The 25,767-nt window shown below is 43.6% G+C and overlaps 1 protein-coding gene across 5 annotated transcripts in view; it reads left to right on the top strand.

Annotated features, from left to right (window-relative positions):
- LOC129860886 (rho guanine nucleotide exchange factor 19-like) overlaps window positions 1-25,767 on the top strand; it is a 71,796-nt gene that overhangs the window by 12,281 nt on the left and 33,748 nt on the right. For 2 of the 5 annotated variants that reach the window (XM_055931768.1, XM_055931770.1), the window contains 4 exons: window positions 856-950; window positions 11,579-11,715; window positions 12,060-12,150; window positions 12,576-12,738. In XM_055931768.1, coding sequence (XP_055787743.1) covers window positions 942-950; window positions 11,579-11,715; window positions 12,060-12,150; window positions 12,576-12,738 — 400 coding nt within the window. In that variant the 5' untranslated portion in view covers window positions 856-941. Of the gene's footprint in view, window positions 1-855; window positions 951-977; window positions 11,716-12,059; window positions 12,151-12,575; window positions 12,739-19,574; window positions 20,266-25,767 lie in introns of those variants that run through there. The other 3 variants (XM_055931767.1, XM_055931772.1, XM_055931771.1) reach the window with 3 other exon arrangements.

The raw sequence follows: 25,767 nt of genomic DNA, 5'->3' as shown, positions 1-25,767 counted from the left end.
CCAAAAGTTCCATAACAGTCAGTAGAAACATGTCAAACGATGTATTGAATCAATCTTTAGAATGTTTTTAACATAAATCTTGAATAACGTTCCAACCGGAGAATTACATTGACTTCAGATGAGCGATGGAACAGAGCTCCCTCTCATGTGAACGCGCATGGTCAAAGCATGGTGAGGTCATGGCAGACCTGACTAATTCCCCTCTCATTCGGCCCCACTTCACAGTAGAGGCATCAGACAAGGTTCTACAGACTGTTGACATCTAGTGGAAGCCGTAGGAAGTGAAAAAACTCATCCATATCTCGCTGTGATTTCAATAGGATCTTGGTTGAAAATCGACCAGCCTCAGAATTCCCAATTCCTGTTTGGATTTTTTCTCAGGTTTTTGCCTGCCATATGAGTTCTGTTATACTCAGACATAATTCAAACAGTTTTAGAAACTTCAGAGTGTTTTCTATCCACTACTAATAATACTATGCATATATTAGCATCTATGACTGAGGAGCAGGCCGTTTACTCTGGGCACCTCTGTGCACCTTTCATCCAAGCTACTCAATACTGCCTCTGCAGCCATAAGAAGATAAAGATAGGGATTCTAAAGATCCAATAACATAGCGAAGGAAGAAAAGCATTGAGTCTCTTACAGGCCCAAAGACATTAGTGTAACTCTTCATGTTTATTGTGGATTAGTAATATCAATCACTGTACTGTATAAAAGCCAGAGAGCCTCTGGTGATGTACTCTGTAGCAAGCAATCAAGGGATAATAATAATTCAAATGTGTCTGAAATCGCACTCATTTCACTACTTTTGAGTGGTGAATTGTGTATGTGATTCTGTACCTGACTGTCCACAGCAAGGAGATCTGTAGCAGTGGGAACAGCTACCTGATGTGTCCTCTGTAAGACCGGCAAGCCCTGGAACTTGTCTGATATCTGCCCCATGGCTAAGGTACTGTACTGTTTATATTTAGACCTAGGTCTCCTTTACAAATGTGCCCTGTATATGCCCAAACTATAACTATATATAAAACATCAAATCACCCAGAAAAACAGTTACATTCCTCCACAAATGAGTCCCCAATCAATACTCTAAATTGCCCAAACGAAACCAGAACATCAAGATGAAATGTATTTAGAATTTTGTTCCAGGAATACGGTGCATTAAAACTAAAAGCAGATCTACCTAGCTCGGTGGAGACCCAAGGAACCTCGAGTTATCCAATCCTGTGAACTGGTTACGCAACTCTGGTGTCTATACTTCAACAGCAAAGTTAGATAAGACAGCATTTATGAAGTAGGGCCTAGTAAACAAAAAGGGAGTAATGTAGAGATCTATGGGTCTTTAGCGAAGTCCAGCCAACCTTTTGATACAGGATGCAGTGATGAGGATCAGAACTGTCACCGGTCAACAAAACCAAGGGCACTATGGTAGATGGCATCCAAAGGTTTAAGCAGCTGCCCTTTTAATAAATAATATCACCATAATCAAGAACAGATTAAAAGGTTGACTGAATAATCTGCTTCCTACCACTTAGAGAAAGGCACAATCTGTTTCTGTAGAAAAATAACTACTTTAAATCTTAGCTTCTTAACCAGGTCATCTGTTTTATAAATGTCAAATGTCACGTTCTTTCAAAATCGAACCCAGAAGCAGACCAGGACAAGGAGAGTAGGAAGAAGGTGAGTATTTATTTACAAGTGAATATGAAGGGGTAGAAATATCCAGGTAGCGTAACGGGCAGCGGTGGTGAGTTGATGGGAGTGAATAGGTGGGTCCAAGGGAGTAGCGGAAGCCTCCGACGACCAGGCAGGAATGGGGTAAGTGATCCGGGTGAATAACTGAAGACAGAACAAACGGGGGTAAGTTTCAGGCAAGCAAGACGTACAAAAACAACAAAACAATTTCTATCAAGCTGGAGGCTGATACGCTGGCACAACCTACTGATTAAGGCTAACGATCCGGCAGGGAATGGATGTCAGGTCCGGGCTTATGAAGAGGAGAGATGATGATCAGGACCAGGTGCACAGATAGCTGATGGGATACAGGTGCGGTTAATCTGAGATCTCCCAACTAGCTAAAACGCCCGGCAACCAGACAGGGTGCGTTCCAGGACACTGGAAAAACACTCCAGAACAGAACACAGGCAACAACCAGACTCAGGAAACGGCAAAAAGGCTCAAAGATAAATCAGGTTCAGGGATAGGAAATACAATCAAGGTCAATAAAATAAAGATAATGTAAAAAAGCCTGTTCACTGAAGTTTTTAAAGTTCCTCTTTGATGTGACAAGGCTTAGTTTTTTTGTATTCTCACATCTCTGACACAAACAACTGGGCAATAATCACTAATGTCTTGGTTGAAGACACCAGTAGAAACATAATTCTCTGGTGTATTCTTTAGGATAAGATCAATCAGAGTTGACTTTGAAGGATCTTTAGGGTTGGGCAGTGTAGGCTTAGTCACCAGCTGGGTTAGGTTTAGATAATTACACATCGTTTAGATTGGGATTTTCAGGCTTCAGACAGACAATCATAATTTAGGTCACCCAGGGTAATAACTTCTGATTTAATAAACTAGTTAACTCCTCGAGTGCATAAAGGTTAGCGGAGGGAGGATGTTAGACCTCTATAACAGTTTGATTTTTCCCCAGACAAAGGCTTAAATATAGCAGCAAAACTATTTGGGGAAGGGAAATGGTTTTCAGTATAGAGACAGCGAAATGTTTGACAGCTCTGAACACATTATAACACTCAATATAAAATATCAGAGTTCAGAATGTCCCCAGAGATCCAAGTTTCAGTCAATAGCAGAATGTCCGGATTCATCTGCATAGCCCAGATTTTGATGTAATCCAGTTTAGGAAGTAAGCTCCTAATGTTCATATGCATCAGCCCAACTCAAACAAGCTATATTTAATAGGAAGTAACAAGGTATGAGTGACTGTCTGATGTGCTTATCTAAATCTTTTCAGAATACATACATTCACCTCTATGCCAAATGTGTTGCTTTTATCACATTAATGAACAATCGTTATGGATATTTTAGCTTAGCCGTTCCACTACTAATAAATCCATAGATGGCAGGCCGTTGTGTGTAGGGTGCCGTCTCTGTGGTCACTAAAGATCCCATGGCACTTATCGTAAGAGTAGGGGTGTTAACCCCGGTGTCCTGGCTAAATTCCCAATCTGACCTAATCACCTAATCATCCCCAGCTTCCAATCGGCTCATTCATCTGCCCTCCTCTCCTCTGTAACTATTCCACAGGTTGTTGCTTTAAATTAGAACGTGTTCTCAATCAACTTACCTGGTAAAATAAAACATGTAAATACATGTGGTGTGTCTGTGTTGGCAGGTGGGCTACTTGTTTGACCACCCCTAGACAGTCTTCTTCAGTGTGTTCATGTCGTTCTGGGCAGTCACCTTCCTGGAGTACTGAAAACGCAAGATGGCCACCCTGGTTCACCACTGGGACTGCATGGACTTCCAAGAGGAGGGGGTCTGGATTAGAGCCAATTCATTAAATGACTTTCATTCATTTCAGTTTCTATACTTTTGTAATTCTGTGATGTGTTACCATACATAGTGTAAAAACAGAGCTCAGCGGTTAGCAGTCATCAGCTAACCTTAGGATGGTCAACTCCTGCTAGTCTGCACAGCACGTTTCAACCCAGAGCTTACCGGACTGCTCTTTCTCCATCTCCGGTTTCCTACCGCAAGCTCTGAACCTTTTCACCTGGATCATCGCAGCTACCTAGCTGCTATCCGTGTGGCTACCCACCTGGCTAACGTCTCTGTCCCGAAGCAAGCACCAGTGAGCCTGGAACTAGCCTCGTGCTAGGCCCAGCCCCCGGCTAGCTTAAGAGGTCCATCAGCCACTCCTTGGGCTACAATACATATTTTGCCAATTGGCCCGAACCCCTTTTACTGCCGACATGGAGCCCTGCCGATTCCACCACGACTGGTCTGCCGACGTAATCCGCCCGAGGGGTGTCAACAGGCTCCTCCGTCGCGACATTCCCTGAAGGCCCATCCGCTAGCCGCGGCCCGCTAGCTGTCTAGAGCATATCAGACTGCTAGCTGAAGAGGACCATCAGCCAATTTCTTGGGCTACAATACCTATTTTGCCAATTGGCCTGGACCCTTTTACTGCCTGGTTCCCCTCTCTGATTCTCTGCCTCTAACCCTATTACAGGGGCTGAGTCACTGGCTTACTGGTGCTCTTCCATGCCGTCCCTAGGAGGGGTGCGTCACTTGAGTGGGTTGAGTCACTGACGTGATCTTCCTGTCTGGGTTGGCGCCCCACCCTTGGGTTGTGCCGTGGCGGAGATCTTTGTGGGCTATACTCGGCCTTGTCTCAGGATGGTAAGTTGGTGGTTGAAGCTATCCCTCTAGTGGCGTGGGGATGTGCTTTGGCAAAGTGGGCGGGGTTATATCCTGCCTGTTTGGCTCTGTCCGGGTGTATCATCGGATGGGGCCACAGTGTCTCCCGACCCCTCCTGTCTCATCCTCCAGTATTTATGCTGCAGTAGTTTATGTGTCGGGGGGCTAGGGTCAGTCTGTTGTATCTGGAGTACTTCTCCTGTCTTATCCGGTGTCCTGTGTGCTCTCTCTAATTCTTTCTTTCTCTCTCTCGGAGGACCTGAGCCCTAGGACCATGCCTCAGGACTACCCGGCATGATGACTCCTTGCTGTCCCCAGTCCACCTGGCCGTGATGCTGTTCCAGTTTCAACTGTTCTGCCTGCGGCTATGGAACCCTGACCTGTTCACTGGACGTGCTACCTGTCCCAGACCTGCTGTTTTCAACTCTCTAGAGACAGCAGGAGCAGTAGAGATACTATGAATGATCGGCTATGAAAAGCCAACTGACATTTACTCCTGATGTGCTGACATTTACTCCTGAGGTACTGTGATTATTATTATTTGACCATGCCGGTCATTTATGAACATTTGAACATCTTGGCCATGTTCTGTTATAATCTCCACCCGGCACAGCCAGAAGAGGACTGGCCACCCCTCATAGCCTGGTTCCTCTCTAGGTTTCTTCCTAGGTTTTGGCCTTTCTAGGGAGTTTTTCCTAGCCACCGTGCTTCTACACCTGTATTGCTTGCTGTTTGGGCTTTTAGGCTGGGTTTCTGTACAGCACTTTGAGATATCAGCTGATGTAAGAAGGGCTATATAAATAAATTTGATTTGATACACAGAGCCCTGCCAATCCAACACGACTGGTCTGCCGACGTAACCGTCCGAGGGAGCTACAGCAGACTTTCTTCCGTCGCGACGTCCCCCCTAAGGCCCTTCTGCTATCCCCGGCCCGCTAGCTGTCTGAATCGCCGTGTCTCATGCCTCCAACTGGTGATTGGAGGCTATGATCAGTCGGCTACGCACGCCTCTCCCCAATGTCAATATGTCTTGTCCATTGCTGTTTTGGTTAGTGATTATTGTCTTATTTCACTGTAGAGACTCCAGCCCTGCCTAATATGCCTTAGCTAGCCCTTTTGTTTCACCTCCCACACATGCGGTGACCTCACCTGTTCTAAATTATGTCTCTAGAGACACAACCACTCTCATCGTCACGCAATGCCTAGGTTTACCTCCACTGTATTCACATCCTACCATACCCTTGTCTGTACATTATGCCTTGAATCTATTCTTCCACGCCCAGAAACCTGTTCCCTTTACTCTCTGTTCTGAACGCACTAGACGACCAGTCCTTATAGCTTTTAGCCGTACCCTTATCCTACTCCTCCTCTGTTCCTCTGGTGATGTAGAGGTTAATCCAGGCCCTGCAGTGCCTAGCTCCACTCACATTCCCCAGGCGCTCTCATTTGTTGATTTCTGTAACCATAAAAGCCTTGGTTTCATGCATGTTAACATTAGAAGCCTCCTCCCTAAGTTTGTTTTACTCACTGCTTTAGCACACTCTGCCAACCCGGATGTCCTAGCCGTGTCTGAATCCTGGCTTAGAAAGGCCACCAAAAATGCTGAAATTTCCATCCCTAACTATAACACTTTCCGACAAGATAGAACTGCCAAAGGGGGTGGAGTTGCAATCTACTGCAATGACAGCCTGCAGAGTTCTGTCATACTATTCAGGTCTGTGCCCAAACAATTCGAGCTTCTACTTCTAAAAATCCACCTTTGCAGAAACACGTCTCTCACTGTTGCCGCTTGTTATAGACCACCTTCTGTCCCCAGCTGTGCCCTGGACACCATATGTGAATTGATTGCCCCCCCATCTATCTTCAAAGCTCGTACTGTTAGGTGACCTAAACTGGGACATGCTTAACACCCCGGCTGTCCTACAGTCTAAGCTAGATGCCCTCAATCTCACACAAATTATCAATGAACCTACCAGGTACAACCCCAAATCTGTAAACACGGGCACATAGATATCATCCTGACCAACCTGCCCTCTAAATACACCTCTGCTGTCTTCAACCAGGATCTCAGCGATCACTGCCTCATTGCCTGTGTCCGTAATGGGTCTGCAGTCAAGCGACCACCCCTCATCACTGTCAAACGCTCCCTAAAACACTTCAGCGAGAAGGATGCCTGGTAATTCTTTAAAAGTGCTTTCCTCACCATCTTAAATAAGCATGCCCCATTAAAAAACATTATACCAGGAACAGATATAGCCCTTGGTTCACTCCAGACCTGACTGCCCTTGACCAGCACAAAAACATCCTGTGGCGTACTGCATTAGCATCGAATAGCCCCCGTGATATTCAGCTTTTCAGGGAATATACAATATACACAGGCAGTTAGGAACGCAAAGGCTAGCTTTTTCAAACAGAAATTTGTATCCTGTAGCACAAACTCCAAACAGTTCTGGGACACTGAAGTCCATGGAGAATAAGAGCACCTCCTCCCAGCTGCCCACTGCACTGAGGCTAGGAAACACTGTCACCACCGATAAATCCACGATAATTGAGAATTTCAATAAGCATTTTTCTACGGCTGGCCATGCTTTCCACCTGGCTACCCCTACCCCAGTCAACAGCCCTGCCCCCCCACAGCAACTTGCCCAAACCTCCCCCATTTCTCCTTCACCCAAATCCAGATAGCTGATGTTCTGAAAGAGTTGCAAAATCTGGACCCATACAAATCAGCTGGGCTAGACAACCTGGACCCTCTCTTTCTGAAATGATCTGCCGTAATTGTTGCAACCCCATTACTAGCCTGTTCAACCTCTCTTTCGTATCGTCTAAGATCCCCAAAGATTGGAACGCTGCCGCGTCTTCAAAGGGGGAGACACTCTAGACCCAAACTGTTACAGACCTATATCTATTCTACCCTGCCTTTCTAAGGTCTTCGAAAGCCAAGTTAACAAACAGATCACCGACCATTTCGAATCCCACCGTACCTTCTCCGCTATGCAATCTGGTTTCCGAGCTGGTCATGGGTGCACCTCAGCCACGCTCAAGGTCCTAAACGATATCATAACAGCCATTGATAAAATAATACTGTGCAGCCGTATTCATTGACCTGGCCAAGGCTTTCTCATCAGACTTGGTTTCTCAAACTACTGCCTCGCCTGGTTCACCAACTACTTCTCAGATAGAGTTCAGTGTGTCAAATCGGCCTGTTGTCCGGACCTCTGGCAGTCTAAGGGGGTGCCACAGGGTTCAATTCTCTGGCCGACTCTTTTCTCTGTATACATCAATGATGTCGCTCTTGCTGCTGGTGATTCTCTGATCCACCTCTACGCAGACGACACCATTCTGTATACTTCTGGCCCTTCTTTGGACACGGTGTTAACTAACCTACAGACGAGCTTCAATACCATACAACTCTCCTTCCATGGCCTCCAACTGCTCTTAAATGCAAGTAAAACTAAATGCATGCTCTTCAACCGATCGCTGCCCGCCCGTCCAGCATCACTACTCTGGACGGTTCTGACTTAGAACATGTGGACAATTACAAATACCTAGGTGTCTGGTTAGACTGTAAACTCTCCTTCCAGACTCACATTAAGCATCTCCAATCCAAAGTTAAATCTAGAATTGGCTTCCTATTTTGCAACAAAGCATCCGTCACTCATGCTGCCAAACATACGCTCGTAAAACTGACCATCCAACCGATCCTCGACTTCGGCGATGTCATTTACAAAATAGCCTCCAATACCCTACTCAATAAATTGGATGCAGTCTATCACAGTGCCATCCGTTTTGTCACCAAAGCCCCATATACTACCCACCACTGCGACCTGTACGCTCTCGTTGGCTGGCACTCGCTTCATACTCGTCGCCAAACCCACTGGCTCCAGGTCATCTACAAGACCCTGCTAGGTAAAGTCCCCCCTTATCTCAGCTCGCTGGTCACCATAGCAGCACCCACCTGTAGCACGCGCTCCAGCAGGTATATCTCTCTGGTCATCCCCAAAACCAACTCCTCCTTTGGCCGCCTCTCCTTCCAGTTCTCTGCTGCCAATATCTGGAACGAACTACAAACATCTCTGAAACTGGAAACACTTATCTCCCTCACTAGCTTTAAGCACCAGCTGTCAGAGCAGCTCACAGATTACTGCACCTGTACATAGCCCATCTATAATTTAGCCCAAACAACTACCTCTTCCCCTACTGTATTTATTTATTTATTTAGCTCCTTTGCACCCCATTATTTATATTTCTACTTTGCACATTCTTCCACTGCAAATCTACCATTCCATTGTTTTACTTGCTATATTGTATTTACTTCGTCACCATGGCCTTTTTTTGCCTTTACCTCCCTTATCTTATCTACTCATCTACTCCCTTATCGTATTTTCGAATTGTTATCACAGAATGTTAATTCTGAGTTTGTCCTGATGGGTGATCTGAATCAGGACTGGTTAACATCTAGCTCTGATCAACTCAATATTCTATGCAATACCTATAATCTCACTCAGATTGTCAACAGTGTAACGAGGTTGAGTATAAAATATCCTCTGAAATCCTCTTTGATTGGTTTGATCTTAACCAATACTCCTCATCGTTTTAATGCTTCTGGTATTTTTGCAAATTACATAAGTAATCACTCTGCTATTGCATGTGTGAGAGATCGTAAAATTCCTAAAATCTCCACCTGTTATTACGAAAAGAAACTGGAAGCAGTTTGATATTCAAGGTTTTTTACATGCTGTATCTAGCATGGAATGGAATTGATCCCTGGTGTTGAACTAGCCTTTTCTTACTTCCACAACACATTCCAGGATGTATGCAATAGGCCCCTTTTAAAACAAATCAGGATTAAGGGCAGAGAGAACCCTTGGTTTACTAAGGAACTTACAAAAATCATAAGGGAACGAAATGCTATGTGGGCTAAAGCAAGAGGGACTGGTTTGGCAGATGATTGGATGGCTTTTAAACGTCTTTCGAAATATGGGTGTGGCTATGATCCGTAAATTGAAAACAGACCACTATCTGAAATCTACTTCACATAGTTTAAATAATCCATCCAAATTTTGTCAAGTAGTGAAGGGTTTGGAGTGCAAAAAGATACACAGCTTCCCAAACAGTTGTTGGTAGACACACAGATTGTAACTGAGAGAACCTCCATTCTGAAAGCCCTGAATCAGCCTTTTTTAGATGCCGGCACTTTATTTGAAAAGGCCAAAGGTATAATTGAGCCCCCTATGAATTTACCTGACACCCCTGTGCACTCCTTCACCAGGTTCTCATTTTCATCCTTTTCTGTTTCAGAAGTGTGTAAAGCCCTGAAAGAAATTGATGGGAAAAATCTGTTTCCTACACCTAGCTGCAGACATCATTGCTCCCCCTTAACATGTATTTTTAACCTCACACTTGATGTTAAGGAAATCCCCAAGTTATGGAAATCTGCTTTTGTACTGCCTCTCCTGAAAGGTGGAGATCCTTCGCTACTTGACAACTATCGACCCATATCAAAATTATCTGTACTGTCAAAGGTACTGGAGTCCTTTAGTTAGTAGGCAGCTAAAGGCCTACTTCCAAGACAACAACATCATAAATGGAATGCAATCAGGTTTTAGGTCTGGCCACAACACTGTTTCAGCAACATTGAAGGTTTTAAATGACATGCACTGTGCTCTTGATAAGAAGTTACATTGTGTGTGTGTCTTTATTGATTTGTCGAAGGCTTTTGACACCGTGGACCATGCTGTGTTAGTGCAAAGGTTAAAATGTTGTGGAATTACTGATCATGCTCTAGATTGGTTTATAAATTATCTATCAAATTGTACACAATGTGTAATGGCGGATGGTTGTAAATCTAAGTCCATAGAGGTGTGCTCAGGTGTTCCGCAAGGTTCTATTTTGGGCCCACTGCTGTTCATTTTGTATATCAACAACATTGGGGATCTTATTGAAACAGCGAATGTACATTTTTATGCAGATGATACTGTTCTTTATTCAAGTGGTAGTAGTTTATCTTTATCTTTTGAAAATGCCCAAAGATCATTTAACATCATACAACAGAATCTATATGATTTAAAGCTGGTTCTAAATTCAGGTAAAACAAAATGCATGGTATTTTCAAATGCCAAGCATGTTACTAATCATGTCATTGCTACATTGGCTGGACATACTATAGAGCAAGTTAAAGTGTACAAATATTTAGGTGTGTGGGTTGATGATAAGCTAAGCTGAGCTTCACTGTGCATGTAGAGAACGGAAGCTCAAGCTGAAAATAGGTTTTTATTACCGGCATAAGGCTTGTTTTTCTTTTGAGGCCAGGAGGGAACTGGTATGATGTACATTACTGGCGGTTTTAGATTTTAGTGATGTTATATATATATATATATATGCCTCAGCCACTACCCTGAGATCACTTGATTCAGTGTATCATGCAGCCCTCAGGTTCATTACAAATCAAAAACGTTTAACACATCATTGTGATCTCTACAGCGCTGTTGGCTGGTCGTCATTGACCTTGCGTAGGCTTAAACACTGGTATACACTGATTTATAAGGCCATATTGGGTAAAATGCCATTTTATCTCTGTTCTTTTTTAGTCAGGTCGGTAAATAAATATCGATTACTGTCCCATTCTGATTTGCTTCTAACAGTACCAAAAATTAGTACAGGTCATGGTAGAAATAGTTTTAGTTACTTAGCTCCGTGGTCCTGGAATTCTCTCCTGAACATTTAAAAATGTGATGATCTAGTATCATTGGTGGAGTTTAAACACTTGATCGATGTATATATCATAGAAGAGTGTAATTGTTTTTAGGCCAGCTGTTTTTAGTAAAGACTTGTGTTTTTAACGTAAAATGTTTTTGTTGTACTGTATGTGTGTTTATAGTTTTGTTTGCTGTTGTTTTAGTGTATGTAAGTTGTTTTGTCTGAAACGTTGTTCCCCTGCTGCTATTGGACCAGGTCTCTCTTGGAAGTCGCGTAGTGATGACCTCATCACCAGTGTTCTGTATTTCTTTCAATTCCAAAATTGGTCTGGAAATATTTGGTCTGAAAACATCTTGATAAAGTTACATTTTGTAATGTCCTTTTAAGCAGTATATTGAAAGGATTATAATATTATTATGTCGTGTTTTTATCATTTCTGTTCATTTTAATTTACTGTACCATCTAAAATGATTTTGTATGTCAATCTACCCCTTTCAGGCTTTCTTGATTGCCTTCACACCAGGTTTCTTACCACGACTGCTTTACCAGTACAAGTTTGACAACAATCTGAACGGATATGTTCATTTCACTCTGGCCTATGCTCCGCCCAGCTACACCAGCCATCCCATGTGCAGGTAATAGTGATCATAAATACACACTGGAACACACTATAGTAGATACAGTATAGCTGTTGTATATACTTTAAGGCATAGTTCCTTGAAATGTTTACATATGTGATTCCGTAGCTTGACAGCGGTCTATGGAAAATGAGTGACTGCAATCCACATTTTAGTTTTGTTAGACTAGCCACTGCCAACAAATGCTTATATTAGGATATTTATACCAAACCCCCATGAAAGTCAACCTCCCTTGTTTAGCATGTTTTACATTTCATCTCAAGTCTTTCCAGTAGAGGGCAGAATTGGTGATGTTGACAATCCTGACCTGTTGTTGACAACCATGAATGTGTTGCCTGTAGATATAAAGCCTTAAGGGACAGCAATGGAAATTACACTCTGGTTTACTGGGAACTCCTGGCTGTAAGGTTAGGCTTCATCATCGCTTTCAAGGTATGCAAGGAACTGACTGTCTGTCTCTGTCATTGTTTGCTTTCTACTTGCTCCTCTATTTAACCTGTGCCTTTTGCATTCTCTCCTAATACTGTGCCCTGTCCGTCTTTCTATTCATTACTTGTTCTGTCCTACCCCCTTATCTACTACCTGTGTATGTTATTTTGTACCTGTGATCATTTGAAGCTTGCTAATCTTTGCCTATCAGGCTTTCACATGGTATTTTACTATTTTATATTTTATCACCTTTACTCTATTGATACTACTCTCCTCAGAATCCCTCTTCTTCCGCGGAGGTTTCAATCTAATTTCACACTGTCTTCTTTTCCATCCCTCTGTCTCACTATCTATCTCTATCTATTTATCCTTCTTTACCTTCCTGTCACCCCCAATGTATGCTCTTTTCCCTCCATCCCTCTCTCCAGCTTGTAGTGTTTTTCTTCCTGCAAGCGATAGACTGGATGGTGCCGGATGTCCCTGAGTCTCTGGAGCTGAAGATGAAGAGAGAGCGCTACTTGGCTAAGCAGGCCCTGGCTGACAGTCAGGAGGCCCTGTTGGTGAGTCAACGTGCCCCGGCCTCCAGCCCAGGTCAGTGGAACATGGCGATGCTCACACACCCACTGCTTTCCTGCAAAGAATCATTGTGGTGGTCAGGTTGTTATTGCAAAAGAAAATGTGTTGTCATGACTTACCTGGTTAAATAACGTTGTGCCTAAGAACAGCCCTAGCCATGGTATATTGGCCATATACCACACCCCATCGTGACCTATTGTATGTATAACACCCTTTCCTCCTTCGGTTCAGTTTTATCCCTGTTATATTATATTAGTGATTACTTATTAGCTAGGGCTCCTGTTCATTTGAAACTACACACACATAAAGTGAGTCATTAAGGATTTAAATTGGCACCCTATTCCCTATGTAGTGCACTGCCGTTGGAAAGGGTGCCATATGGATCTGGTCAAAATAGTGCACAATATATGGAATAGGGTGCCATTTGGGTTACAGTCAGTATCTCATTGGATCCAGTGTACATTTCCTGGACTATTAAGGGCGGTGAAACCAGAGAGAGACATGAATTGATTGATTCTAAAGCTGCTGTATAAGTAGTGCAAGCAGTGGTGTTAATAAGTTACGTATTACATTATTACAGAAACCGATTTGATCTTCATAAGTGAATTCCAGACTTTATATCCTTTTATAGACTTTATACCCCCCCCCACACACATACACGCACACAAACACAAAAACCCATGAGCCTTAACTCTAACATTGTACTGCTCAAGTCAGCAGCAGCTAGCCTGTTTGCTCTGTGATTCATACTCAGTAAAAACACATGCACAATGTTTAAAGACTGGGCTCACTACAACGGTCATAATATGGCGATAGAAATGCTAAAGTGTTCAAAGCCAGACCCATATAACCTTAACCTAAGTTATTGCATCCATAAGACTTTTCCCATGGCATGTGTAGCCTCTCTCTCTCTCTTCGCATCCCATCAGCACAAGACTGGTGTTTGCTTGCCCATTGTTTCTCGTTGTGGTCCTTTAAATTGTGTGGTGGTGGGTGTGCATCCCCGTGTTCTGACCATGCCATTGTGGGAGTTTTGTTTCTTGTCGTGAACGTCCTGGATGGGTTGAGTAGAAATTCTCACTGATGCAGTCTGTTAAGCTTCTAAGTTATATATATATATATATACTTATATATATATATATATACTAATATATTGTTACGTTTTTGTTGCTTTTCTATGAGCTGATGACTTGATTTCTGTCCTTCAACTATGCTGATTTGTGATGTTCTCACTTTGTTAAATGGATGAGCTTGTTATAATGTATATACACATAGGTATACTTACATATTTACATATGTGAACCTGGTCCTGCTTTTCTACACTCTCACTCTATATTTGTAATGAGATAGACCTGGAACATATTGGAATCTTGTTGCTTCTTTTGTTTGTACTGTACTATACGATTTGAAGTCTTTCTACAAGTGTAACAAGTTTTGCGCAAGCTGTTTTGCATTTCAAATTTTGGAAAATAACTCTGGTTGGATGAATGAGATACAGTACCAATAAGGTGTCAATCTGAAATAAATTTAAGTTCAAGATACCAGAGAACTTTGTTGTTATCTTACCGAAAAATCTGCTCCCCTTTCCTCCCCACGCCCTCAGAAACGTGAACTCCCCTCAGAAAAGGAGAACTCCAGCCAGATGAAATCCCTCTGATTTATTAGGAGTCAGAGAGAGACAGGTGTTCTGTTAATTAATTCTCTCCCCTCTTTTCCCTCTGCTCCTACCCACCCTTCTGAAATATTCCTGTGGCCTTCGGCGACTTCTTTCCTCCTTTCTCTTGCTCTCTCACCCCTATTCTCTTTCTCTCTCTTTCTCTACCGCTGTAGCGTTCATCTTTTGCTTGCTATGCTTGCTGTGAGTGTGTTCCTCTGCCATTCAGCCTGCAGGAAGTGTGCGTTAGTACATGTCAGTTAGTGGAGTAAGGTATGCAACGTGGTCACAGTCTTCCAGAGAGACTGTGCATTCCAGATGGCACCCTATTCCCTATATAGTGCTCTCCTTTTTATAGGGTTCTGTAGGCAAAAGGTGCTATTTGGGACATGGACATTGTACTAATGGTTCTCCCATTATACCTCAACATCACACTTAGAGTAACTGTCATTTGAAAATCTCACTTTAAAAAGTACATATTCTGTTAACCTCTCTGGGATCGTTCGGGACGCTAGCGTCCCACCTCGCCAACAGCCAGTGAAATTGCAGGGCGCCAAATTCAAAACAACAGAAATCTCATAATTAAAATTATTTCACACCATTTTAAAGATACACTTCTCGTTAAATCCAACGACACTGTCCGATTTCAAAAAGGCTTTTCAGCGAAAGCAGAACATATCATTATGTTAGGTCAGCAACTAGTCACAGAAAGCATTCAGCCATTTTCCAACCAAAGAGAGGTGTCACAAAAAGCAGAAATATAGATGAAATTAATCACTAACCTTTGACTATCTTCATCAGATGACACTCCCAGGACTCAATGTTACACAATACATGTATGTTTTGTTCGATCAAGTTCATATTTATATCCAAAAACCTCCGTTTACATTGGCGCCATGTGCAGAAATGCCTCCAAAACATCCGGAGAAATTGCAGAGAGCCACATCAAATAACAGAGATACTCATCATAAACTTTGATGAAAGATACATGTTTTACATAGAATTAAAGATAAACTTGTTCTTAATGCAACCGCTGTGTCAGATTTCAAAAAAGCTTTACGGCAAAAGCACAATATTCAATAATCTGAGAACAGCGTTCAGCCACAAAAGCAAGCCATACAGTTATCCGCCAAATTGTGGAGTCAACAACAGTCAGAAATAGCATTATAAATCTTCACTTACCTTTGCTGATCTTCGTCGGAATGTACTCCCAGGACTCCCACTTCCACAAGAAATGTTTGTTTTGTTCGATTACGTACATATTTATGTCCAAATACCTCCGTTTTGTTCGCACGTTTAATTCACTATTCCAAAGGCACAATGCGCGAGTGCAAAATCCAGACAAAAGTCAAAAGAGTTCCATTACAGTTTGTAGAAACATGTCAAACGATGTTTACAATCAATCCTTAGGGTATTTTTATAATAAATCTTCAATAATATTCCAACCGGACAATAGCGTATTCATTACAGAGGAAAAAGAAGGAACGGCGCGCCCGCGTAACCGCGCAGTAAACAACTCATTGGCCTCAGCCTAGTCCACTTGTTGAAACAGCTCTTATTCGACCCCCTTCCACAATAGAAGCCTCAAACAACTTTCTAAAGACTGTTGCTATCTGCTGGAAGCCTTGTAAAGTGCAATCTGGTCCCATAGACACAGCATATTGGATAGGCAATCACTTAAATTAAACTAAAAACCTCAGATTTCCCACTTCCTGGTTGGATTTGTCTCAGGTTTTCGCCTGCCATATGAGTTCTGTTATACTCACAGACATTATTTTAACAGTTTTGGAAACTTTAGAGTGTTTTCTATCCAAATCTACTACTTATATGCATATCATAGCTTCTGGGCCTGGGTAACAAGCAGTTTACTCTGGGCACCTTATTCATCCAAGCTACTCAATACTGCCCCCCTTTCCCAAAGAAGTTAACTCATACCCACATAATGTTGTTGACTCATCCTATACTCATATTTGTGGCCAAAGCAAACTTCCACCTCAAACTGCTGGCCAATCAGCTGTCTACTTGCATGAATATTTTTAATGACCTGTATACATCCACACCATTTAAACACAGAAAAGCTGCTTCTTAAACTTCTTAACATACTTAATAAACCTATTTGGAAGGAAAACTATTTCACTCATTTTGTAATTAATTACAGGTCATATTTCATAGAAATCTGGAAACACTGGACATTTACTTAAATAGAGTGGGGAAGCACTGAAAGGCAGGGAGTGAGAAAACCCATAACACCACCCATTGTAACCTACTGAAAAGTGTCAACTTGTCATCAGGGTTGGGTAGGTTACTTTCTAAATGTAATCCGTTACATTTACTACTTACCTATCCAAAATTGTAATCAGTAACGTAACTTTTGGATTACCCAAACTCAGTAACGTAATCTGATTACATTCAGTTACTTTTAGATTACTTTCCCCTTAAGAGGCATTAAAAGAAGACAAACATGTATGTTACCAATTGAACCACATCTATTGCAGGATAAATCAATGTCAACGTTTACATAGCTGGCCATATATTGATGTTACATTTTACTTTATGGGTTGGTTATGTAGGCTTCTTTTAACCCATCGCTTTCTACTACTTATAATAATATGATTAAATGGTATCTTTACATTAAAAACCAAAGTCTATCAGAATTCTGGTCACGGGCCTCCCGAGTGGCGCAGTGGTTTAAGGCACTGCATCACAGTGCTAGCTGTGCCACTAGAGATCCTGGGTCGAGTCCAGGCTCTGTCGCAGCCGACTGCGAACGGGACACCTATGGGGCGGCGCACAATTGGCCCAGCGTCGTCCAGATTAGGGGAGGGTTTGGCCGCTCTAGCGACTCCTGTGGCGGGCCGGACGCATATACACTGACAGGGTCGCCAGGTGTACCTTATTTCCTCCGACACATTGGCGTGGCTGGCTTCCGGGTTAAGCGGGCATTGTGTCAAGAAGCAGTGCGGCTTGGTTGGGTTGTGTTTCGGAGAACGCACGGCTCTCGACCTTCGCCTCTCCCGAGTCCGTACAGGAGTTGCAGCGATGGAACAAGACTGTAACTACCAATTGGATACCACGAAAGTGTTGAAAAATAGCAACAACAAAAACAAAAAATAGAATTCCAGTCATTCAAATAAATGTTATACCCCTTGGTCTTCAAGAACAGGACTTGAAAATATGGAAGTATAGATTAGCCAAATTGTTTACCTGAGCATCCCCCCAAAACTTAGTATGCCAGCCCTACTCTGTTGTCATGTAGGACTGATTGGGCTCATTGATTCGAGTTGCGTTCATGGAATGGTATGCTTTGAGCACTACTGAAAAGTGCTATTTACATGTGAAAAATGAATGCCATATGCTGCATTTGCTATAACTTTTTGTTGGTGACACTTTGATTATCTTGATATGCAGCTGTTTAAAGGGCAAATCCACAGATGAAACAATAACAAAATGGTCGCCCGCCTCTGTTGGTAAAAAGCTGAGGAATGGGCCTGGAGAAATGTAAGCACTCTCGGATTAATGGACAGAGTTATGGATGCAAGGATTGACCATTCATGATATCAATTTTTTTAACCATGTTATGAGGCTATACAGTGTTTGTTCACATTTACAAAGTTTACAAACATTGGAGAAAAACAAGCTTATATTTTGGGTTCTCATGGAGTGTGACAGTTGAACTAAGCTCATGAGGCATTTATAAATTATATTCTTGAAAAATCTCAAATATGAAATATATTTTTATTTGTTTAACACTTTTTTGCTTACTACATGATTCTATATGTGTTATGTCATAGTTTGATATCTTCCCTATTATTCTCAAATGTGGAAAATAGTAAAAATGAAGAAAAACCCTGGAATGAGTAGGTGTGTCAACTTTTGACTGTGTGTGTGTGTATATATATATATATATAAGTACAAAAATTGTTTTAGCAACTACAGATTGCCCCTTTAAGTCTATCAAAAGTGTATGAGTTTGAACATGTGTCCATTAGGGCTATGGATTAAAAAATGTTATCTGCATGAATTAGATTGAGCAATAAAAGCCCCACTTTTATTCCATGGGCTGGGATCCGCACTGTGCAGCTGTGCAAGAGCCATTTTTCACTGGTTTCAAAAACAATGATTGACAGGCAGCTTAAACTTTTTGAATTTAACCATTATTGGGTTCAAATACACATGTAGATTTGTGAACAGCCGTCCACAACAACCACAATCTGTAAGTCACAAATAGCTAAATAAGAGAGCAGCAGTGTGATTCACATCAATGCACTATGTAGATATCAATAATAGGTGATATCCATATCACCGTAGACTAAACCACTGCTGTCATCCTTACCTCCAAGCGTTTATTCAAATTTGATCATCTTTGGATGCCAACACCAGTCGTACCATTGGAAGACAGCTTGGACTGTAGCCTACAAAAGCCTATTCCTGCTCTTTTCCCGCGATCCATCAAACCCATTTGGTGTGTCATCATAGTGGTCTCTGACTTGTGGTCAGACTCGCTCGGGTGGAACGAATTTAAACTTGCTCCTTCAATGCTGATTTGAATGTCTTTGAGAAAACAACAGACGTTTCAAAGATTTTTTTTGCAAACCTCCTTTCTGAATTTAAAGTAATCCTCGAAGTTTTTCAAAAGTATGTGTATCTGATTACAATATTTTTGCTGGTATCATAACGGATTACAATTACCGTTTTTTTTGTAATCCCTTACATGTAACGGATTACATGTAATCCAATACTCCCCAACCCTGCTTGTCATGTAACCACAAACAAGTTGCCATTGTAAGATGGAATGTACAATATTGTGTAGAGTTTTTATGATAGCACATAAACTGGCAACTGAGGTTTTTTTGGATAGATTTCATGATGAAAGAACAACTTTAGAATTTTTTATTGGTAAAATCTGGAAAACTGTTCAAATGAGAACAATCAGACTTTCTCTCACCACTGCTTAGTAGAGGGTTGACCGAGGTAACCATTTTTTATGTTTAATTAGGGAGTTATAATGCTTGGGAGAGGGAGAAGCCAAGTAGTTCAAGCATGCCTTTGCAAATACTTTCTTTCTCCAAACTGATACTAGCTACTTACTTAATTGCATGGGAGCACACGCACACACACACACACACACACACACACACACACACACACACACACACACACACACACACACACACACACACACACACACAGACACGGCCTGAGCACACACACAGACAGACACACGCCTGAGCGCACACACTGTCTACTTCCCACCCCTTTTCCCCTCCTACTTGCCTTCTATCCACTTTCAGTGCATTTTTGTTGACACACAAGGATCCGACCCATGCAGACACACACACACAGACAGACAAACTATCACACATATTCACAGAAAGGAAAACATTTTCTCTCACGCAGATGGCTGCTAGCGCACTCCTCTCTCCCTCTCTTTCTATAAGCAGGTGTTGAAATGCAACACTAACTATTAGAGGCCGAGAGAAAAAGAGGGGGAGAGGAAGGAGAGAGAACGGGAGAGAGTGCACTTCCCCAACTGTAGCGGAGAGAGAGAGGGGACGAGAGGGATTGTCAACGAGGAGAGGGAGAGCAGAAGCCTAAAGAGGGATCTGCATGGTAAGTAACCAGACCAACGAGCACTTTTTTTCGTTTAAAGTTCCTGTTTTTTGTTGGAGGGAGAAGAAAATAAAGATACAACGGAGGACCCTGTCCCCTACTTCCCCTTTCTGGACGAGTGGAGTAAAAATCTGAGGAATACCCGAAGGGAAAGAAGCTGGGAGGGACACAAGGCAGTCATGGATAGCACATAGAGCCTCAGCCAGACGCTAGGATGGCCTGGATTCACACACTGTTGCTGGCAACCATCCAGCTCAGAAGCTACTGATACCCATGAGGTAGTACAGCCCATCTATCCATACATATTCGTATATATCGCTCTGTGTGCAATGCAATGTTGACGTGTACACTAACCAAGGGTGTACCGTTGTTAGTTATTGTAGTTATTATATTAATATAATGTCAACTTGAGGGTGTTTTTGTTTCATTGTTATTTTCATGGCAATTGTACTGGGAGTGTGTGTTCCTCCAATGTGCGGTCTGTTTCAATTACACATGGTGTGCTGTTAGAGTGAGACAGTTTGTGAGTTCAAGGGTACAGAGTATCATAGGGGGTGGGGTGCATTCTATACTATTTCACTGTTATGGAAATTAAACTTTATTTTAAAGTACATTTAACATCTCTACACATAATACAGTCAACTAGGCTCAATAAATAATAATAACAATCCCTGACGTGCACTGTAATCCAGAGAGACTGACTTTACAGTCGATGAGTCATTATAGTGTAGGTCTGCAGTATACGGATACATAATACATGTAAAATACACACGCATCTGTCAATACATGGAGATACTTTAGAAACACCACACGTACAGACTCAACCTTTCACATCAATTATACAATGGAATGGCAAAATATTCCATTGGAAGCATTGTTTGCATCAGTAATAGTTCCCTATCCTTGGGCATAGCATGGGAAATGAGGCTTTGCAAGGCTTTGAGGCTGGAGTGTAATGGTTACAGTAGGAGCTGTGATTAGTTGCAGAGCAGGGCAGGTAAGTGCATGTTTGGGATATGTCGGGGGAGAGGATTGTTAAAAAAAACTGCACGGCGCCGTAGTGCGCACACACTCCTTTCAAGTCTTAGTCTACACCAGATCAGTTGGAGGCCCTCTCCATAAACCTTCAGGATCTTTCAAGTGACTGCACTGTAAACTGAGGAGCAACCATGTGTGTCTGTGTGCGTGTTTGTGTGTTTTTCACAGTAGTGTTTGTGCAGTGAGAGTGTTTTTCTCTCCCAAGCTCTGCCTCCAGGTATGTTTGTTTGCCCATTTAACTCAGTGTCTCATAGGAACTGCAATCTAGCTAAGCTGTTTACACACCATCATGAGGAACAAACAAATGACTCAATACTGACATTCAACAGTTCAGCAATATAACTGTTTAGTGCCTGCCAGATTATGGTGTGCCTCCCAAATGGCACCCTATTCCCTATGTAGTGCACTACTTTTGACCAGAGCCTCTGATCAAAACAAGTGTGCTACATAGGGAATAGGGTGCCATTTGGGATGCAAACACGCATCTTATCTGCTCTGTTCCCCCGAACTAAGTTTGATTTAGGCCATGTCCTCAAAGACTTCTAGTTTAGATACAGATTGATGTAGCACTAACTTATTATATTATTAATGGCTGTAGCGAGAGAGGGTGAACCAAGGTGGTGCGCGTAGAGAAATCCCACAAGTAATTTAGTCTGTCTCGCTTATGACTAAGTGCATTGTCATTGGGAAAAGGCTGTGTGTGTGTGTGTGGATGTGTGAGGGTATATGTCTGAATCTGTGCTACTGATTTGCCAACAGACCAATAGTATATCTCTGTTTGTGGAGACTGATGCCTGTACAACAGCTGCTACACTCCAGGCCTATACGATGATCTGTACAGAAAAATGTATTAAGAGCCAATGAACCACGTTACATAAAAAGGGTTCAACAGGTACTGAGTATACCAAACACTAGGAACATCTTCCTAATATTGAGTTGAAACCCCCCCACCCCCCCGCCCCCAAACAGCCACAATTTGTCGAGACATGGACTCTACAAGGTGTCGAAAGCGTTCCACAGGGATGCCTGCACACGTTGACTCCAATGCTTCCCACAGTTGTGTCAAGTTGGCTGGATGTCCTTTGGGTGGTGGACCATTCTTGATACACACAGGAAACTGTTGAGCGTGAAAAACCCAGCAGCGTTGCAGTTCTTAATAACACAAACCGGTGCACCTGGCACCTAGTACCATACCCTGTTCAAAGTCACTTAAATCTTTTGTCTAGCCCATTCACCCTCTGAATGGCACACATACACAATCCATGTCTCAATTGGCTTAAAAATCCTTTAACATGTCTCCTCCCCTTCATCTACACTGATTTGAAGTAGATTTAACAAGTGAAATCAATAAGGGATCATTGCTTTCACCTGGATTCTCCTAGTCAATCTATGCCATGAAAAGAGCAGGTGTTCTTAATGTTTTGTATACTCAGTGTAGATCACAATATTGGGTTTGTTGAATGTAACTTTCTTCAGGAAATGAAACAAATCTCTTGATAACATAGAGCCCAATTCGGACATAGGAAATTACTCTTTTCTTGCACACACCTTTCCTATGCACTTCTCAGTAGTTGGTATTAAGACTTACCTTGTGCTGGTGAGCAACGGGCTTTGCAGGCGTGGTTCCCTTGTGTGCGCTAAATAAATGTAATTCAACCGCTGAAAACTCTCCCACTTACTGGCCAACAGATCTTCTTGTGGACTTTTCACTCAATAGGGTTTTCAGTACATTTACCTTCAGCCATCGCATTCAAAACGCTGGTAACTTTTAGTTAGAATTTTGTCCAGACTCACTACAATATATCTAGACAACGTGTTCAGAATAAAGGAACGGGAAAGAGAGATAGTGAGTTCTACAACTGAATGCCTTTAACTGAAATGTAGAATATTATGGATCAATGAAAGAAAGCCATCTAAATATATGCATAATCAAGCCATCTAAATATATGCATAATCGTCTCAGTTTCAGCACCAATTGGTAGATTTAAAAATACTCTGATCTCGTAGATTATTTAGGGTTAGGAAAGTATTTATTAATCATAAACTGGTGAGCAGAGCCTTTACGCAGAAAATAAAGAAATTGGTGGTTTGATTAATTCTGAAAATTGCCACACTCAGTTCTTCAACCAATGGTAATGTAGGAAGAATAGTGTACAATAGTAGCTTATACCGTCATCTATTGTCTGCACTAACCATGGAACTGTGATGACACAGCCAAGTATTGCATCATGCGTAGGGTTCAAACTGTTATGGCTTGGTCTGTGCTCCACTCCATAACGTTTTAATTAGCCTTTTTGGTATATTATCGACTGTTACTAATGATCTTCAGCAACAAACATATGGCCTTGACATAATTTACAGAGGAACCAAAGGTAAACAAAATAGTGTAATTAACTTGAATGATAATGTAGGCTATATCAACTGAAGGGAACTAACAGTAAATTGGCAGTTGAATCTGTGTGGTTATTAGGCCTACTGACAGTCGATACTGACAGTGGCTAATATTTAACATGATAGAAATAGGAGAAAGTTGGGGTAGCCTATAGTTAAGACGTTCGAGACTGCCCATCCCTGCAAGTTAAAGGCTGTACAATTTAATGCACAGCATTTCATAAACTTTTGTGTGGGAATGTTGATCAAATTTATTTATATAGCCCTTCTTACATCAGCTGATATCTCAAAGTGCTGTACAGAAACCCAGCCTAAAACCCCAATCAGCAAGCAATGCAGTTGTAGAAGCACGGTGGCTAGGAAAAACTCCCTAGAAAGGCCAAAACCTAGGAAGAAACCTAGAGAGGAACCAGGCTATGAGGGGTGGCCAGTCCTCTTCTGGCTGTGCCGGGTGGAGATTATAACAGAACATGGCCAAGATGTTCAAATGTTTATAAATAACCAGCATGGTCAAATAACAATAATCACAGTGTAACAGCTCTCTTTCGGTGAGTGAGTAGACCAAGGCGCAGCGGGTTGTGAATACATAATGACTTTATTAAACAAGACGGGAAAAACACGAAAACACTATAACAAACTAAACTTGATAACCTACAAAATAATAAATGATGAAGACAGACCTAAACTACGAACTTACATGAAACGAAGAACACATGAACAGGAACGACCGAAAGAACGAGACGAGACAGTACCGTGTGGTGCAACAAACACAGACACAGCGACAATCACCCACAAACAAACAGTGAGAACAACCTACCTTAATATGACTCTCAATTAGAGGAAAACGCAAAACACCTGCCTCTAATTAAGAGCCATACCAGGCAACCCAAAACCAACATAGAAACAGAAAACATAGACTGCCCACCCAAAACTCACGCCCTGACCATCACACACATACAAAACAACAGAAAACAGGTCAGGAACGTGACAGAACCCCCCCCTCAAGGTGCGAACGCCAGGCGCACCAGCACAAAGTCCAGGGGAGGGTCTGGGTGGGCATCTGGCCACGGTGGTGGCTCAGGCTCCGGACGCTGTCCCCACACCACCATAGTCACTCCCCGCTTCTGTACCCCCCTCCCAATGACCACCCTCCAACTAAAACCACCTAAATGAAGGGGCAGCACCGGGATAAGGGGCAGCACCGGGATAAGGGGCAGCACCGGGATAAGGGGCAGCACCGGGATAAGGGGCAGCACCGGGATAAGGGGCAGGTCCTGGCTGAGGGACTCCGGCAGGTCCTGGCTGAGGGACTCCGGCAGGTCCTGGCTGAGGGACTCCGGCAGGTCCTGGCTGAGGGACTCCGGCAGGTCCTGGCTGAGGGACTCCGGCAGGTCCTGGCTGAGGGACTCCGGCAGGTCCTGGCTGAGGGACTCCGGCAGGTCCTGGCTGAGGGACTCCGGCAGGTCCTGGCTGAGGGACTCCGGCAGGTCCTGGCTGAGGGACTCCGGCAGGTCCTGGCTGAGGGACTCCGGCAGGTCCTGGCTGAGGGACTCCGGCAGGTCCTGGCTGAGGGACTCCGGCAGGTCCTGGCTGAGGGACTCCGGCAGGTCCTGGCTGAGGGACTCCGGCAGGTCCGGGCTGAGGGACTCCGGCAGGTCCGGGCTGAGGGACTCCGGCAGCTCCGGGCTGAGGGACTCCGGCAGCTCCGGGCTGAGGGACTCCGGCAGCTCCGGGCTGAGGGACTCCGGCAGCTCCGGGCTGAGGGACTCCGGCAGCTCCGGGCTGAGGGACTCCGGCAGCTCCGGGCTGAGGGACTCCGGCAGCTCCGGGCTGAGGGACTCCGGCAGCTCCGGGCTGAGGGACTCCGGCAGCTCCGGGCTGAGGGACTCCGGCAGCTCCTGACTGGCTGGCGTCTCCGGCGGCTCCTGACTGGCTGGCGTCTCCGGCGGCTCCTGACTGGCTGGCGTCTCCGGCGGCTCCTGACTGGCTGGCGGCTCTGGCGGCTCCTGACTGGCTGGCGGCTCCTGACTGGCTGGCGGCTCTGGCGGCTCCTGACTGGCTGGCGGCTCTGGCGGCTCCTGACTGGCTGGCGGCTCTGGCGGCTCCTGACTGGCTGGCGGCTCTGGCGGCTCCTGACTGGCTGGCGGCTCCTGACTGGCTGGCGGCTCTGGCGGCTCCTGACTGACGGACGGTTCTGGCGGCTCCTGACTGACGGACGGCTCTAATGGCTCGGGACAGACGGGCGGCTCTAATGGCTCGTGGCAGACGGACGGCTCAGAAGGCGCTGTGCAGACGGATGGCTCAGACGGCGCTGTGCAGACGGATGGCTCAGACGGCGCTGGGCAGACGGA

The sequence above is a fragment of the Salvelinus fontinalis genome, chromosome 8 (assembly GCF_029448725.1).
Source record: "Salvelinus fontinalis isolate EN_2023a chromosome 8, ASM2944872v1, whole genome shotgun sequence".
Lineage (NCBI taxonomy): Eukaryota > Metazoa > Chordata > Actinopteri > Salmoniformes > Salmonidae > Salvelinus > Salvelinus fontinalis.
This window is presented reverse-complemented; position numbering and strand designations above follow the sequence as displayed.